Raw genomic sequence first — 18,492 nt, forward strand, 5'->3', positions numbered from 1 at the left:
CCCTGTCCTCAAGGACCTTGTGATCTATTTGGGAAACAATGACCAAAAATATACACACACATATAATTAAATGTAATTTTTTAATATTTAAATTATTTTAACATTTAAATGTAAATAAAAGTAAATATTTTTGGTTTTGCTTTTTTCACAGGAGGAGGGAAGAAGGGAGACTAGTAGTGGGGAGGATTAGGAAAGGCCTAATGTTGGAGGTGGCATTGAATTGAGCTTCAAAGGAAGCTAGAGAATTCTGAGAGGCAGAGGTAAGCGAGCGCATTCTCAGCATGAGTCACAGCAGACAGGAAATGGAATTTTGTATACAAGGAACAGAAAACAGGCCAGTTTGATGGAGATGTAGAGTTCCAGGAAGGGGAGTAATATGCAAAAGGCCTGAAAAGATAGGCTTTGAATGGCAAACAGAAGAGCTTTCTGTATTATCTTAGATGTGATGCTATTTGATCAGGAGAATAAAGTAGTCAAACCAGTGCTTTAGGATAATTATTTTGGCAGCTATATGGAAAAGATATTGTGTAGCTAGGTTGCACAGGGGATACAGCTGTAGTATGACTTTATTGGTACTGGGAATTACAAAAGCTAGCATTTACATAGAAATTTGCTTGCAAAGTGATTTATAAATATCTCATTTATAAGTATTATCCTTATATCCACTCTGAGAGGTCAGTGCTATTATTATCCTCATCTAAAAGATGGGTTCTTAGGAAGTGCAAGGAATAGAATGCCAGGCCTGGAGTCAGGAAGACTCATCCTTCTGAGTTTAATTCTGGCCTCAGATATTTACTAGCTATGTGACCCTGGATAAGTCACTTAACTCTGCTTGCCTTAGTTGCTCATCTGCAAAATAAGTTGGAGAAGGAAATGTCAAATGACTCCAGTGTCTTTGACAAGAAAACCCCAAACGGGGCCATGAAGAATTGGACATGACTGAAAGAAAGATGACTAAACAAAAAGATAGGGAAACTAAGGCAGACAGTGATTAAGTGACTTGCTCAGGGTCACACAGCTAATAAATTTCTTAGGCCACATCTGAATTCAGATCTTTCTTACTTTAGATCCACTGTGCCTTCTAGTTGCCTTGAAAGGGCTTGGAAAAGCCAACATTGAAATTTTTCACTTACTGACCCGTCACTCTGGATACATTACTGAGAAAATATGGATGAAGGGAACTCAGTTCTAATCAAGAGTAGAAAAGACATTGTAAACTGCTAGGTTATCCATCCACCTACCCTTCCTCAGTCTTCTCCTCATATACAACATACATCCTTTGCCATTCTGATTTTTCTCCTGTGACCGAGGGTCAGTTTATCCATATTTTTTTCCCTAAAATTCAATGTGAAGAATGAAACACTATAATTCATAATACATTTACATCTAGTAGATTGCTAGTTTCTTAACAGCAGGAATTGTCTCACTTTTGTATTTTCATCCCTGGCACCTAGCGCGGTGCTTGGCATTTAACAAGTGTTTGCTGATCGTTCTTTGCAACTTTCCCCCTCCTTGATGAAAACATCTTCAGCATTAATCTTCTACTTCCTATCCCAAAACAATTTCTTCTCACTGTACCAATAATTGACCTTTTTGATGAAGCTTATTTTGTCAATTCTAATTGTATTATTATTACTATTGACGATAACACTAATAATAATATGATTTTCCTCTCACTATTGCTCTTGTTATTTCATCTTTACTCTTGATTTCCTTTGTACCCGACGTCTTCCTAAGTCTGGTATATCATTACATTGCTGACTCGCTAATGTGGAGTCCAGTAGGGATGAAAGTTTGAGGAAGGAGAGGAACTAGTTTTCTATCCTTTTCTGTAACTTTTAGACTTCTCAGACTATTGCACAGGTGTATACAATGACTGCATTTTGAGTTTGAATAAGAGTATTCTGTAGAACATTGAAAATATATTTGGGACAACAATGGGAACAGACTGAACAACATATGGTTTCTTCTACACCTCTATTATTTGGAAAGCTTCTCATTCCATTTAGGTTAGAGATTATGAGTATTCATTATGACAAAATATATTAAAAAAAACATTGTTCTTATATTTGTATGGATCCATGTTATTCCTAGGTTGCTATCTCTCCATCTCCATCTTCATCCTCTTTTTTATACATAGAGTTCAGATGGAAATGGTCCATCATCCTCCTACTGGTCTTTTATACTTAATATTCTGTCAACTATTTTAATATTGCATTGTGTATATAATAACCTTTTTTAAACTAAATATAAGGACTGAGGTATAATCTCATCTTTTGTAAGTTCACTGGAAGCATCTTTCCAACTTTAGGAGGAGACAGGATATCGTATAGCTTATCCTGTTCCTTTGTTACCGTTGTTGTTCAGTCAATCAGTCAAGTCTGACTCTTTTTCATGATCCCATTATGTGGTTTTCTTGGCAAAAATATTGGAGTGATTTGCCATTTTCTTCTCCAGAGGATTAAAACAAAAAGGGTTAAGTGACTTGCTCAAGGTCACACTGTTAGTAAGTGTCTGAGTTTAGATTTGAACTCATGTCTTCCTGGCTCCAAGTCCAGAATTCTATCCACTAAGCCACCTAGCTGCTTCCTATTCCTATGTGATTTTTTATTTCTTTTACTAGGTCTCTATGTTTGAATGCTTATCATTCTATTCAGACTAGAAATTTTGAGAATTTGGCATAGTCACCTATGAAAACATGGTTCTTAAATTTTAAAGACCAATGTAATACCTGGGTGAAAGAGGGCAATAGTTTGATCAGTGATAATCCTCCATCTCCAGTACAATTCATAGGTAGAGAGTTTAAGGAAATTTGGGGGGACAGTATTTATAGTATCAAAATTTGTTGTCTGTCCATCCATGAAAAATAGTGATCATTTGATGTGGAATTATAGATAAAGGTAATGAATGTCATGGGTATTTGGAAAGTGCTAAATTTTTCTACTCTGAAATTCTGAACTGCACAGTTTTAACTATTTCCTTGCATAATCTACATTGGTCATTTAGTCTTTAAGTCCTGGCTGCTTAGGATAATCTTTCTTTAATGAAAAGACTAGCTTTTTATACACATCTATTAAAAACTGATGAGATTCAGTGTACGGTATAAAATCAGGGTGTATGAATAGTCCAGATCACTCAAAGACTTTTACATGATTCCAGGGACCCTCCTATTCACCATGTGTCCCCATATCATCAACAGCCTTTTCTTACTCAGCAGCTCCTCTGATCTCTCTTTCTTTTCCAACTCCTCACCATCTACCATCCACGCTGTGGTTGTTTCTGAATGACACCTTTCCCCCAATTACCCTTTTATAATTTCTGTTATCAATTATCTGATTCTTATTTACCATCATAAATCTCTTTGTTTCTATACATGTAGGCTATCAACTACCATATAAAAATGTGCTAAATCTCTATTAGAGAAATGCAAATGAAAACTTCTCTGTGGTTCTACCTCATACCCTTAGGAATGACAGTTATTGTAGGGGTTATAGGAAGATATACACATTAGTTGGTGGAGTCAGGAGCTGGGAGACAATTTGTAATTATGCCTCCAAATTCACTATGGTGTGCAAATCCTTTGACCTATTGATATCACTACTAGGCAGTACATAAGTCAAATCAACTCAACAAGTATTTATTACACTCTTACTATGTACCAGACATGGGGGGGGAGGGCCATGGTGGCAAAGTCTGCAGGTTCAGAAGCAGAGCTAGGAGAGGAATGAAGGATGGCTAGACTAGGTCCTTCCTTAAAATGAATGTTGTAGGAGGAACTCATCAATTGGAGAAGAAGGCTTCAAGAGTGACTGGAGAAACCAATGTATTTCAGATATTGTCTGACTAGAGAATTAGCAGAATTATCATTTCCCTTGCTCTGGATAGTATACCCCAAAGAAGCCAAATTATAGATTACAAACTTCAGAGACTGGAAAGATGATCTCAAAAGAAAACGGAGAAATGGGAAAGAGAGGTTGGAGGGATCTGTGATCCAGCTAGCTACTTGAATGGCCAAGGGAAGGAAAAATAACTTAATCGAGGTGCAGGGGGAAGGGAGGGAAAAGGAAGGAAAGAAAGGTGAGAGGGAGAGAAGGTATGTTTTTGTTGACTGAAAAAAATTAATGTAAAAAGAAAAAAATCTTTTTACGTGTCAGTTTTTCTTTACATGAAAGACACCAAAATAGTTTATAGGTATGATAAATTTTATAACTCTTCTGGAATTCCATGCCATGTTTCAAGTCACATAGGAAAACATCAATTTTTAGTCACTCATAACCTTATTTGCTCCCCAAATGTCTCTCTACCTTATGATGACTCATTTTCTTAACTAGTCTTGACTCCTAATGGATTTTAGGGTTTTTTTTATGAATACTTAAACCACTCTTAGAAGATGAATATTTGCCAAGAAAATAAAGGAGTACTCAAAGATTATTGTGTAAGCACTGTAAAATATTCCAAAAGATGAGTTCCAAAAATGTTGGGAAAATGGTAGTATTATCATCAAAATATTTTAAAGGTGGCCATTTTTAAGGAGATGATTCACATTTGAACAAAGAGCATCTATGAAGTTTGTTACAAATATAATCACAGTAATTAATATTCAAGAGAACCTTCTGAGAATTCAGAATAAAGCCACATAGAAGATATAAAAAAAAATCAAATGTACTTGCAAGTCATAGGATCATAGAAATTAGAGCTAGTCCAATGGTCTCTGATCATTTTATACTATGCATCCCTATCAGTATTTCTTTTCTTGGTGGGTATGCTGTGAAGGGGATATTTTATTTTCTCAATGCCACCCTTACTGTTATTACAGTTATGTAACGGTGGTGGGGGTGGTTAAGTGGTTAGCTTCTATGGGGTGAGGCTATAACTGTCCAGAGGGACTTAGGCCTGACTTAGAAGAGGGAGAATTGGGAGCTTGCACAGCTGCAGGAAAAAGTATAGTTGGACATATTGAGCTATAATGGGTGGAGGAAGAATAAGAATGATTGCTTTGGAGACAAGTCCCATGAATGGCTATTGCAGTAAGGGCGTGATGTGACCCATCTTTCCACCCATTGACTGGTTTATTATGTAGTCTTTGGGGTCAGCTTATGGCTCCTTTGAGTTTAGGACATAATGACCAGGAAACCCTAACCAGAACTTTGGAGACCACTGATCTAATCCAACTAGATCATTTTACAGTGTGGATAGCGAGGCCCCAGAGAAGGGATGTATCATTTCTAATGTTACTAACACTGTTAGCAAGTGGGAGAGCTAGAAGTTGCTTCTTTTTCCACTGGACCACACTACCTCCAAGAGAAAGACTTGGTTTTTTTTTAGCGCAAGTAAGAGAAAGTTTGAAATTAATTTCATAACTGTTATCAAACAAAAGAGAATGATCAATTGTTGAATATATAAAGGAAAATGATCAATTGTTAAACTGAGGAAGCTACTAAGAGAATAGATGGTACATAAAGAATGGGTTCAGACCTCCGATTTCAATTGTGTAGGAAACTCTCAGGATGGAACTATCCCTCCACTGATGCAGACTAGCAACCTGTCTATAATATAGCCTTAGAGAATTTCCATAGGAGCGCTGGGTGACTGAGTCAGACAAGTGACTTGACCATGATTACCTAGCCAGCATGAGTCACAGGCGAGACTTCAGCCTGGTCTTCTCACTTGCAAGGATGGCTTTCTATCCACTAGGCTGGGCTACCTCTCAGTCTATATTTTAAAGAATCTCCTAAGAGAAGATATATTAAACCAAATAAACCAAAAATAGTATGATATAGTAGATAAAATACTGACTTGGAATCAGAAAATATGGTTTTCAATCCTGCCTCTGACACTTGCCAGCCATCTGACCATGACTCAGTTATTTAATTTCTGTAATCCTTAGTTCCTTCAACTGTAAAATGGGGATAACGGTCCGTATGTCACTGGATTGCTATAAGGTACAAATGAGAGATTCTTTTTAAAGTGCCAGCAAACCTGAAAGATCTAGCTGAATGTTAGTTATTATTTAACCAATTAGTTTCTGCAGGAGGATGGACTAGATGACCCATGAAGATAGATCTCTCCCAAGTCTAAAGTTCTCCAAAAGAATTGTCTACAAAAATATTTATATGGGTTAATCTGGGGCTAGTTTTCTTCCATTACGTAATAGCCATGTGGGATTATTGCTTTTTTTTCTCTGTCAAGGTGAAAAACACATCTTCTGAAAAAGATTAGACTCTTATTTCAATTAATGTCCTTTGGATTTGGGTATTAATCTTTATACCTAGTAGAGAGAGTATAATCATTCAAAGGGCCTAGCAGGTGTCCATTTAATTCCTCCTATTTGCTTATAAACAGCATGTGTCACACTGGGATCAAGAGGCCTTTCAAAAATTAAAACCTTCTTGAAAGTAACCTTCCATTAAAATAATTTAAAATAATGTAATATTTGACACAGATAATTAGAACTTTATTGACTATATGCTAAAATCATATTTTCTCGTATATCACCTCATGATTATAGAATTGCTATTTTTACTTATATACTTGCATATTGCTCTTAAATGTGTAAATGAAACACTCATTAAATCTGGGAACTAGGAAATTACATAGTGGAAGAAAAAAAATGATCCATTTTAACTCTGGATAAGAGAAACTGCTCTGATGTCCTTTTCTGTTGGCATATATTTCATGTACTATATTAGAACTTTGAAGTTACTAATGATGGGAATTTTTAAAAAAAGGTCAGTGTATAAATTGTTACTATAAACCCAAGGGAAATTTTAAACATGAAACTCTGAATGCAAAATATTCACCTCTTGAAGACACCCCTCAAAAAGAGCTAGCAGCACAACATTTCACCTTGTGAATTTTATGGTTCTCTGAAAAGCACCTCAAACTCAACAGGTCCAAAACTTGACTCGTTGCCTTCCCCCCCAAGACAGCTATCCCCTACTTCTCTTGTTCTGCTGATGGTACCGCTATTCTCCTGGTCATTCTCAATTAATTACCCCAGAACCATCTTTGTTTCTTCCTCACAGCCCAAATTGCCAAGTCCCATTGACTCTGCCTCTGCAGGATCTCTTATATCCATCCCCTCTTCCTTTGACCCCACTGCAGCAGTAATAGGTCAGGTTATTATTCCTTCTGACACAGACTATTATAATAGCCTCTGAACCAGGCTGCCTGCATCCAGTCCAGTCCTTCTCTGATCCATCCTTCAATAAGCTCCCGGAATAATTTTCCTAAGGGACCACTATGATTTACTCAGAAACCTTCTATGGATCTCCACTGATTATAGAATACAGCATAAGCATCTATGTTGGTTTTCCCCATTAGAATGTAAGATCCTTGAGGATAGGGACTCACTTTTTACATTTGTATCCTCAGTGATTAGTGCCTGACACATAATAGGTGCTTAATAAATGTGTACTGGTTGACTTATTAAGGAAAAAAAAATATCGAAATAACAAATTTGCATGGGGGCCAACCACACTGATGATTCATTATTTAGAGCTCATCATTTACTTAAAAATAGCTAACATCTTCCTCCAGTCTTCTCTTTAAGGGGCTAGACCTTTCCAATTCTTTCAACAAATCCTCATATGGCATGAAACTTCCCTTTCCTGGTTGCCCCCTTCGAATTTATCAAGGTCTTGTTTTGATTTTTTTTAATGCAGTGCCCAGAACTAAATACAACAAACCACAACCTTGGGTAAGTCACTAGACAGCCTTGAGTCCCAGTTTCCTTATCTGTAAAATGAGGGGGTTGGAACAGAAATCTCTGAATTTTTCATATTTCCACATCTCAGTGTTGTTGTGAGGATAAAATGAGATATTTGTAAAGCATTTTGTAAAATTTTCAAGCATTATATAAATACTAGATGATAATGATACCTATTATCCTATGTGGGCTGACAGGTCAAAGCACAGGAAGTCTATCACCCCCTTATTCTTGACATTACAGCTGTTGCTTTCATCATCATCACACCACTAGCATCATTTCCTCCTTTCATTCCTTTCCTTCTTCTCGAGGTATTCCATTAATAATTTATACATATTTCTGGGTATTCTGTTTTCCCTTTCAATTTTGTAAGCCTCCATAAGTAGGAGCCATATTTCTTGGAACCCTATGTCCATCCCTCAGCACCTTGAGTTTTGCTACGTGCCCAGCAAAGCCATTTGGTTTCACACTGCTGAAACTGTTGTCGTTGAATTAGACTTAAAAACCATAGCACCACATACCACGAGAGCAAACACATGACCATCATCAAGAAAACCCAAAAATTCTTACCTGTAGAACAGAAGCTCCACTGTGTAGAAACTGCAGACCACTTTCAGCTGAGTCGATTCCCCCAGTGGCTAAAATGGGAAATCCAGGCAAGGCTCGGGCAATGGCTGTTACAGCTCGTAAGACTATGGGTCTAATTGCAGTTCCTATGGGAAGGAAGAATAACCAAGGGTTAGTATAGTGAGCATTTTTACATATTGCTTCAGGATGATTATCATGTGATGGCAGTGTTGTACTAGACAAAATTCAAATGTGGGTTATCTGTATTTAAAACATACATATATATGCATATTATCTGAATATTCCTATGTTTCCAAGTATGTTAATTTGTAAATGGATGTGGATCTATTTTTAACGAAGCTGACACTATTATTATTGCATGGAGGAGTGTTATGCAAGTGGGTGTAATAACCCTGAAACTGCAGCTTGAAACATTTCCCTCTTGCATTTGAGATATAGTAATGTGTAAGAAATTGGATGGAACATTTAAGCATCTGTTTAAAAAAGAACAAGGAACAGCAGATTTAGAAAAAGAAAACAATTACATACAGTACATAAATAGACACACAGCTCTGTTATGTTTCCACAAAGTATAAGGCAGCTGGTGTGAATAGAGATATTGTGCAAACAAACAAGGTGCTGATGGACTTACACATTCCATATTGCTTTTTACATCTATTTCTCATAGTCTGATTAAAGATAATGGGTCTGATCTCGTTTTTCCTTTATTAAGGAAGTTGGGTGAAATTATGTAACCTAAAAAGCACATCTCCAAGTTCTCTCAAGTGCTTCATATACATTAGTTCCTTTGATCCTACAACAATTCACTAAGGTTGGCACTGAAGGTATCTCCAGTGCTTAGCACAGTGCCCATAGCAGATGCTTAATAAATGCTTGTTGACTGACTGCTCCCATTTTACAGATGAGGAAACTGGGGCTCTGAGAATTTAAGTAACTTGTTTGAGATTAGGCAACTATTGTGCAAGAAGCATGATTCATTCAAAGCCAAGTCTATCTTTGCTCTAAGCCCAGTATTCATTCTGTTTCACCTTTTGGGGAAAAAAAAAACAAGAAAAAACAACAACAACAACAACAACAAAAAACTATTCAAATCTCTGATTTCTTCATGGTAGAGAACTCCTGGTGTGGCAGTGCCTTCAAATGATGCACACTGGCAGCCAGGGTATAATTAATCATCTTCTTCAGTTGTGTAGGGGCACTAAGTAACTTGCCCATGCCCAGCATATGGGAGAGTCAAGCAATGAATTACTCCAAAGAGTGATTAAAAGAACTTGTATAAAAGTAAACATTTTTTCAAGTCATTTTATGAATACCCGTTAGTACAGTAAAGAGTTTCAGATCCCCAAAGCATTAATATATTTTCTAAACATGTGATCTTACAATGAGGGGAAACTCGTAGGATATAAGGTATAGATGGCTAGTACTTGGTATTCATGCACTCCAATAAGTCAGGGTCCTTTATTAAGACATCTAATTATGATTAAAAATAGTTTAAATTATCCAATCCAATAATCTAATACTGATTCAAACTGCAGCTTCCTGTACACATAAGGAAACACGTTGGTAGTCTAATTAAGCTATATATGTTTTATATTTTTTAACCATCTCTGCTTCCAACCACTGTCTCTGTTATCGATATTTTTGTGTGTACTTCCACTGGATATATGACTGTGATGGACACAGAACCCATGTGAATATCAGTTCCTCCCTTTCTCTTCTTATCATTTATTCAGCTAAAACTGAATCTTCATGTTCCTTATGTTTGTACTTAGGACAAAGATAATATCTGTAAAATGCTATTGGTGTATGTTGCCTGCAAGAAATAGAAAAAGCATTTCAGCAACCCAGGATTTATTAGTTAGTAATAATCATGAATGATAACTCACATTCCATAACACTAAATGACAGTTACTCAGTGAATTCAATGTAAAGGTGAATATGGGAAAACCAGCAAGAAATATTTTGGAAAATATGGCACAGAGACAAGAAATGAAATAAGCCAAAAGCTTATATGCTACACAGAAGCCTTGCATTTTTTGTCATGAATGCTTTCTTCAAGAAGAGAATAAGGAGTCACTAGACAAGGTGAGTTTCAAATAATAAAACAATAAACAAAACTGATTTCATCTTAATAGACAGGAAATTACTAGTTACAGATATGGTTACATTAAGAGGAAAATAACAGTAAGAGGAGGGCAGCTAGGTGGTGAAGTGGATAGAGCAGCAGGCCTGGAGTCAGGAAGACTGCTCTTCCTGAGTCCAAACCTGGACTCAGATACACAACCCTGGGTATAGAGGTATATAAAATAGGTATACAAATCAAACAGTTACGGATAATAAATCATAAAGAAAGTTATTTTAAAATAATTCCTTGGTGTACATATAAATTTTACCGTTTATTAAAGATGAAAGCAAATTTGCATACTAATGAGATGGGTGTGCTTGTTTATTTTTACATAAAGAATTAAATCTTGGCAGAATATTTGATAAGGCAGGATGTAGAGCATCTTAAGTGTTTTTCAGAGTAGACTGATATTTTGATTTTATAACTGTCAATGCTGAGAATGCCGCTTTACATAAATACGTAGTACAAGATGGCAGAAGTACGTTTAGGGCCATTTCAGAAATTAATGGAAATTCTGGCCTAATTCCAAGCCAAAATTCATTTAACAATTTTGTATGTACAGTAAAAACACTGCAATTCATAACATACAATAGTCTCAAATCTGAGCCGAGATGTTTCTGGCAGCGTTTCTTGCATGGTGTGAAGACGTGCAGTGTGAAGTGCACATGTTGTGGGTTCAGAACCAAGGCTGCAGTGAAGTTGCGCAATGCAACATGGGCAAGTGCTTCCAGAAACTCCTGGGATTCATTATGCGTTTGATTTTGAATTAATTTTCAGTTATTGTGCATTCAGAAACCTTTTATTGTTGCCATATTTGTCGCAACCCTGCATTGAGCTATGCGACCCTATTTGGGGTCAGGACCCACAGTTTAAGAAGCTCTGTTATAGAGGAACATGGTAGAAGATTTAGAATAGCATTGCCTAATAAACCAGTTAAAACAATATAAGAAAAAGTAATTAGAGAACATTTTGAAGTGAGATTAGATTAGGGCAGATCATCATAACAATGTTTAAAAATGAAACTGGATGGTCAGTGATGTAATATGTAATAGATATATAGATGAATAATGATATAAAATAAATAAAAAATATATAGACAATAGATAAAAATGGTAAAGAACCATCAAGATTTCTATAAGAAGATTTTACATCAATGATGGTGAAGGCATTACATTTGTTCTCTAACACTGAAGTCTCTGGTGAGTTGCCTGAGAAATATAAATGGAGAGGAAGAAAACAAAAATTGGAATTTTTGTTTGAAAGAATATTGGAATTGGAAGAATAGCTAGACAAGATCAAGTTTGTCTAGAAGAGGTCTATGCTGAAGGTGACACAATTTTATGAATTTTGAAGGACAGATCCTCAAGATATTTGAAAGAAGATGATACGAAATTATTGAGGAAAAAGTTGACTATTATTCCTGGAAAAAGGTGATTGGAAAAATACTAATAACTACTGGCCCTTATGCCTGTTTCCTCACCTCTCTAAAATCTTGATGATAATTTGCACATATATTTAAGGTACTTGATGAAAATATGAGGACAGAACATGTAGGCTTTTGTGATATATGGATAGCCAACCAGCCCCATCTCTCCTATTTATTTATTTATTTATTTTTAGACCACTGGGTTAAGTGACCTGCTAGTAACACACAGCTAGTAAGTGTCAAGTCACACAGCTAATAAGGGTCAAGTCACACAGCTAGTAAGTGTCAAGTGTTTGGTCTGAGGCCGCATTTGAACTCAGGTCCTCCTGACTTCAGGGCTGGTGTACTTTCCACTGTGCCACCTAGCTACCCTCAACCCCATGTTTTTAGTCACAAAATTGACCGAGAAGTTAACAGAATGTGAAAGCTCACACTGTATATTGTTTGTTCACTATGTTAAAAAAATGGATTTGTAGAGGAAAATGATACCTTAGAGCTCTCTTTCAATAGAGCATCTTGCATGCATGTATTAAGAGCTCAAAAAAATCACGTCATACCTAGAAAACTGGCAAAAATGATAAAACTAGAGAAAGTCAGTGATGTAGGGCTGCACATTAATGTGTTATTGGTAGAAGAATGGATCAACACAATCATTTTGTAAAGCAATTTGTAATTATGGCAATAAAGTGACTAAATATAGACAGACAGACACACATACCACCATCCTCCCAAGATTCTACTACTAGATATATACCCAAAGGAGGTCATTGATAAGAAGAAAGTTTCCATATACACCAAAATATTTTTAGAAGCATTTTTTTTGTCATTGTAGCAAAGAACTGGAAATAATGGAATATGACTATCTTGTAAAACAAATCACAAATATAATGAATGTAGAGAAGCACGGAAAGACTTACATAGTGAAATAAGCAGAGACAAGAAAACAATATATGCCATGACTAGAACAATCATCTCAAAACAGTCAAAAGTAAGAGTTACAAAATTACAAAGAACAAACATGGCTCCAAAGAAGAGAAATGCAGAGGTGAGAGGTATATATATTACATTTATTTTCAAATGTTTTCAGGATATTGATTGGTCTTGCTGATTTTTTTATCTTTTATTGTTCTTTAAAAATCTTCTTTGTTATTTGGGAGAGGATGTGGAGGATGCTGCAAAAACTTCAAATGGTTTCAAAATCTCATTTAAAAAATGATAACATTTCTCAATGGAAAATAACAGTTTACATTCTGATAATTAATCTTTTCTGATAATTAAAATCAAATGAGGCATAAAATACTCACCAAAAGCATTTGACTCTATTACAATGCGTGTTCAGAAAAGAATCGAAATGGGGGACAGATCCCCAAGACATGGCAAAAGTCTGCAAATGATGGAATGTAAGTTCCTTGAGGCAGTTACTGTTCAACTGTTGTCTGTCTCACCAGTTTCTAGTTCAGTGTCTCACACTTACTATGTCCCTAATAGATGTGTGTTGGTTTATTGATTGCAGATGACATTGGCCTGATTGCATCAGTGTTAAAGAGGTTCCTAAAGCACGTTCATAATCTCTCAAAACCTTTTAGCATAACTGTTCGCGCAGGAAAGCTAACTGGGCAAAGAAAGCCTATTTTCAGTGTTATGACAGAGAGATGAAGCGATGATCCATGGCAGTGGTCCATCATCTGGGTCAAGAACTGAGTAAGAGGAAGACTGAATTTGAAAAATTACCATGGCACTTTCCATGACACCAAAAGTCTCGGGGAAAAAAAAACATTTTAAACATCAATATTTCGTTAGTGGTGTTCTATGTCAGTCATGTAATATGAGTTTCCTACAAATCAAAATTATTGGTCACCAAGGGCTGTCTAATAAATGTGTATAACTAGCTGCAGGAAATTACTAAAAATGAACTGTTTACAAAATGTAGAATAAAAGAGGTTATCAAAGAGATATATAACAGGAAAAGGCAATTGGTCCAGTGATACAGAGAGAATAAGAAAGAACAGATGAATAATCCGTGTAATGATATCAAAGAGATCGAGAGAGAGATTCCTTATGGGAAAACATGGCCGGGAACTAGAAGGATTTACACAATTGGAGGATGTTTTTATATGAATGAGATCAAAGATGCTATTTAAAGGCTTACAATGTGTTTTTCCAATGTGAAGTTTTTGATTGAGGTAGAGTATTAATGGCAGCTAGGTGATGCAGTGGATAGAGTACCAGGTCTAGAGACAGGAAGATTTATCGTCCTCAGTTCAAATCTGGCCACAGACACTTACTAGCTTGTGGGCAAGTCATTTAACCCAGTTTGCCTCTGTTCCTCATCTGTAAAATGAGTTGAAGAAGGAAATGGCAAACTACTCCAGTATCTTTTTCAAGAAAACCCCAAAAGAGGTCCCCAAAAAGTTGAACACGACTGAACAACAAAGAGTATTAACATCCCCATCTCATAGAAGATGAATTCCATACTCTCATCATCATACTCTCAATTTGATGTTTAAGATCCAAGATATTAAAATGGGGCCAAAGTGGCACTTCAACCTCAATTATGAGGCTTTGCTTCAGAATATCTGCAAGTGCTTTCTTTTCTTTTTCTTATTATGTCAAGAATACAGAAGCATCAACCAATTTAGCTCAGTAAATAGGGACTAAATGAAGTTGTTGGCACATTAAATAAAGGACATTTAAAATCCTAGGGTGGGAAAATGATACAAATAGAAAGGATATTGTTTTAAACCAAACCTAAAATTTACATATTCTATAGACACTTAGTGATTTATGCTTATTATTACTGATACTGTCAACCCCTGTAAGAAGGGGCTTACTTATATAAATATGTACTTTATAATAACAAAAGAGTATTGGGATTTTTTTTTCTTATTTAGCTGACCCCAGAGAATAAAGGAAATATGAGCTAAGGAGTTTAATAATTTATTTCTAACTGCACTATTAGAATACTATCATTAACACTAAGGGGTAAAATTTCAAAGTAGTATGCAGGGATTTGGTTGAACATTCCAATTGATATTAATGGACATCAAATGGCAAAATCCCAGAACACAGCTTTGAAAATCTAACCAGTTTTCTTGAAAGGGCAATAGTACTACACAGGTGTTAAAAAAAAATAACACCGGTATATTCTAAATGTCATTTGAAGATGTTCAATTAGGCCAATAAGACATTTTCTGTTACATGGTTTTCTTCCTTTTCTAAAACTTTTTCAGTTCAAGTAATGAAAAAAGAGAAAAAAAACCCTTCACAGCAATAAAGGTGTCTTTCCTTACATTAAGAGTAATTACATTCTTAGAGAAAATGTGGTTTAAAAATGAAATAATGGGACCTATTGTCGTGGTGCAATAGTAAATTCTGTTTTTATTTCCATTATAAACCCCATTTCATTGGATTTCTTTAGAACTCAGTTGATTTAATGTGAAATTTAGTCTACCTGTTCTTAGCTTTGTTATGTAATGGGTTTTGAAAATGACTTTCATCTACCATGAAGGGTTTCTGGAAAGGAATTGAAGGTATAGAAAAGTATCTGCCTAAATTGTTATATTTGAAATTCATTTCAGGGCAAAGTGATAGGAAAGAAAGGGATAAAAGTGAAATGCCCAACAAAGAAACAAAACTTCTGGCTAAAATAAAATATTTTAACCAATACTGATCAGGGTTCTACTGTCAATTAAAAATGCACGAATGGGGTGGTACGTGCTTATGTTTTTATGTGTCTTGACAGAACTTTAAAACAATGATTCCATTAATGACATTATTGGTTTTAGAACAGAGACAGGTAAGGCAGGAATATATTTGACAGACTAATGAGCTATGAATTTTTACCCAATTATTTCAAGAAAAAATCAACTAAAAGTTATATTAGTAAGATTTAACTAATAGGCAACATAACAAATTAATTTAAGGCATGTCTGTGTAATGACCAGATTGAATTAGAATAGTAATATCCAGTTAGATCCATTTAATATCTGAATGTGGTATCCTTCAGGGAAAGTTAGAATATTCTTGAGCCCACAGACCATAATAATAAAATCTATGGTTTAGAAAGGGAATAAACTTGGAATTTTGTTTCTTCCATTTGATGGTTGCTAGGCATGCTGGTTTATGCTAGCCTCGTCTGTCCTGGGCAGACAAGAGAAAATAACTATCCAATTAGAAATTTGGCTGTATCCAAGCTGCCTGCCCTACAAACACACAACCTAAAATGAAAAGCTGACCCCAGAATTCACAGTTCTTCCTTGACACACCATAGATAACATTTTAATTGCCTTGTGTCATCTAAAACTATTTTAGAATGTTAAAAAAAATCTCATAATTCCAGAAATTGTTTTTATCAAGAAATTATATTGTTTCAATTAAAAAATTAAGGGCATGATTACATTTTAACATTCCATTATTATCAATATAATGACAATTTGGTTTTTTAGGTTTTACCTATATGTAATATTTAATGTCAATATATAAATCAGAAAGAACATGAGGTATGTCAAGGCTGGGACTATTTCATTTTATCTTTATATCCCCAAAGTTAATAAATATTCTCTGAATGAATGAATGAAAAAGCGTACTTATTTGATTTGCTTATGTATTGGCAAATCCTAGGAAGGCTTTTCTTAAAGGGCAGAGGGGTTGTGATATTTGTGGGGGGGGGATAGAATATCTACACACACACAGAATCACAGCTCCTTGATATATTGGAGTAAATCAGCAAATTCCTTTGGATGATAATGGTAATGGTGACTATGATAGTGATTTTCATTTCCCAATAATTTGTAGCCATCAGAAACGTCCCTTGCATGATTTCCTTATTCCTTTTTCACGTTTAACACCTCTTATCCAGCAGTTTCAAGTTTGGAATGGGAACAGTTTATAGATTCCTAAAGCAAGAATTTGCAGAAAAGATGTCAGTGCTTCTAAGAATCCAGTTGCCTAAGAATCAAAAGCTCTAAATACTAAACAAAACATAAGAATGCTCACAGCTCTTATTACAAAAAAAAAAAAATCCAAAACCTAATGGTAATGGTGAAAGGGAAGGAGACCATTATTCTGCATGACTAAATTAGGTTCAGATATAAGAGAAGTTTTTCATGGACAAAATAGTTAATGTGGAACACAAGCCAATTTTGGGTAACTAGAAGTCTGAATAATTGAGGTTTAGTTCTATTTATTTTGGCCATATCATTTGACTCTTAGGACTGCTGCTATCGTACAATTAATTGCTAGAACTAAGTCCACAATAAACTCCCTGGTAATAGCTATAGCTGGCAATAAAACAGAAATTGGGTTATAATCCTCACTTGTGTTCACTGTGTATACAAAAGGAAAATGTCATTTTAATTTGCTTACATTAATTATAAAACAATGAATTAAGTGGATAATAAATTCATTAGAATGTGAACTGTGGAATATATAACTGTTCTATTGTAGACTTAATGTTACAGAGAAGAAAATGTAAATGCTAATAAACCAGAAATTACAAAGATTTAGGTGAGCAGAATACAATATTAAAGAGAGCCCCAAATTAAATGTAATATATGTATATTTTAACAAAGCAAACAAATAATTTAAGAGATAGAGCTATTACACTGATGACTACATTGGAGTCAAGGCTCTTTTGAGGATGCCTTTTCACAACTGATTATCATAAATAATATAACAATAACAATATCAGTTCACATTTAGATCACGTTTTATGATTTCAAAGTGCATCACATCAGTTATAGCTTCCAGTTTTAATTACAATAAGCAGGAGATAATAATAACAATACCTAACATTTATATAACATCTTAAGGTAAGCAAAGCACATGTTATCTCATTTGTTCCTGAAAACAACTCTGTGAGATAAGTGCCATTATTATTACTCTCATTTTACAGATCAGCAAACTGAGGCAGAGAGAGGTTAAGTGACACATATGGGCCCACAGCTAGTAACTGTTTTGAGACAAGATTTAAATTGAGGCCTTCTTGACCTCAAATCCAGTGTTCGCTCTCACAGGTTGTTGTGTTTTTCCTTTGTTCTTGAAGAAAACCATGACATCAGGGAGATGATGACATGACTTGCAATTGACTTTGATTTAAGTGAGGCAGGGCTGTGCAAAGTCACCAGCCTCACTTTCTCCTCCAGAGTCATGTGGGTGCAGGGGCCAGATATCAATCAGGGTGACTGGAGATGGCCCAGGATGCAGTGGGAGACCTTGGCCTCTACTACACCACCTAGCTGCCTGAGACCATGTGAGAAAATTGGCTTATTTTCACCACAAAAATTAAAGCCCTAAGATTATCCAGAATCTTATCTACCCTGAGAAGCAAAATGAGATAATAACAGCTAATAAAGTAATAACATGTATAATAACTAACACTTACAATGTGCCAAGCACTGTGCTAAACACTTTAACAATTATTATTTCATTTCCGCCTTACAACCCTGGGATGTAAGTGTTATTATTATCCTCATTTTACTGATGAGGAAACTGAAACAAATAGAAGTTGGAGAATAGAAAATGTACTGGACTTGGAGCCAGGAAGATAAGGTGTTGAGTCTTATTGACCTTCAAAGCTGTGTGACCATGGGCAAATCACTTAACCTTGCTAAACCTCAGTTTCTTCATTTGAAAAAGGGAGGTTAT

General features: G+C 35.5%; 1 protein-coding gene across 1 annotated transcript in view; it reads right to left on the reverse strand.

The window, feature by feature from the left end:
- Positions 1-18,492, reverse strand: part of DPYD (dihydropyrimidine dehydrogenase) — a 1,024,364-nt gene that overhangs the window by 175,016 nt on the left and 830,856 nt on the right. The window contains exon 19 of the mRNA XM_027868249.1: positions 8,279-8,421. Coding sequence (XP_027724050.1) covers positions 8,279-8,421 — 143 coding nt within the window. The remainder of the gene's footprint in view (positions 1-8,278; positions 8,422-18,492) is intronic.

Source organism: Vombatus ursinus, unplaced genomic scaffold (genome assembly GCF_900497805.2).
Source record: "Vombatus ursinus unplaced genomic scaffold, bare-nosed wombat genome assembly UNPS02014787.1, whole genome shotgun sequence".
In the NCBI taxonomy this organism is placed as follows: Eukaryota; Metazoa; Chordata; class Mammalia; order Diprotodontia; family Vombatidae; genus Vombatus; species Vombatus ursinus.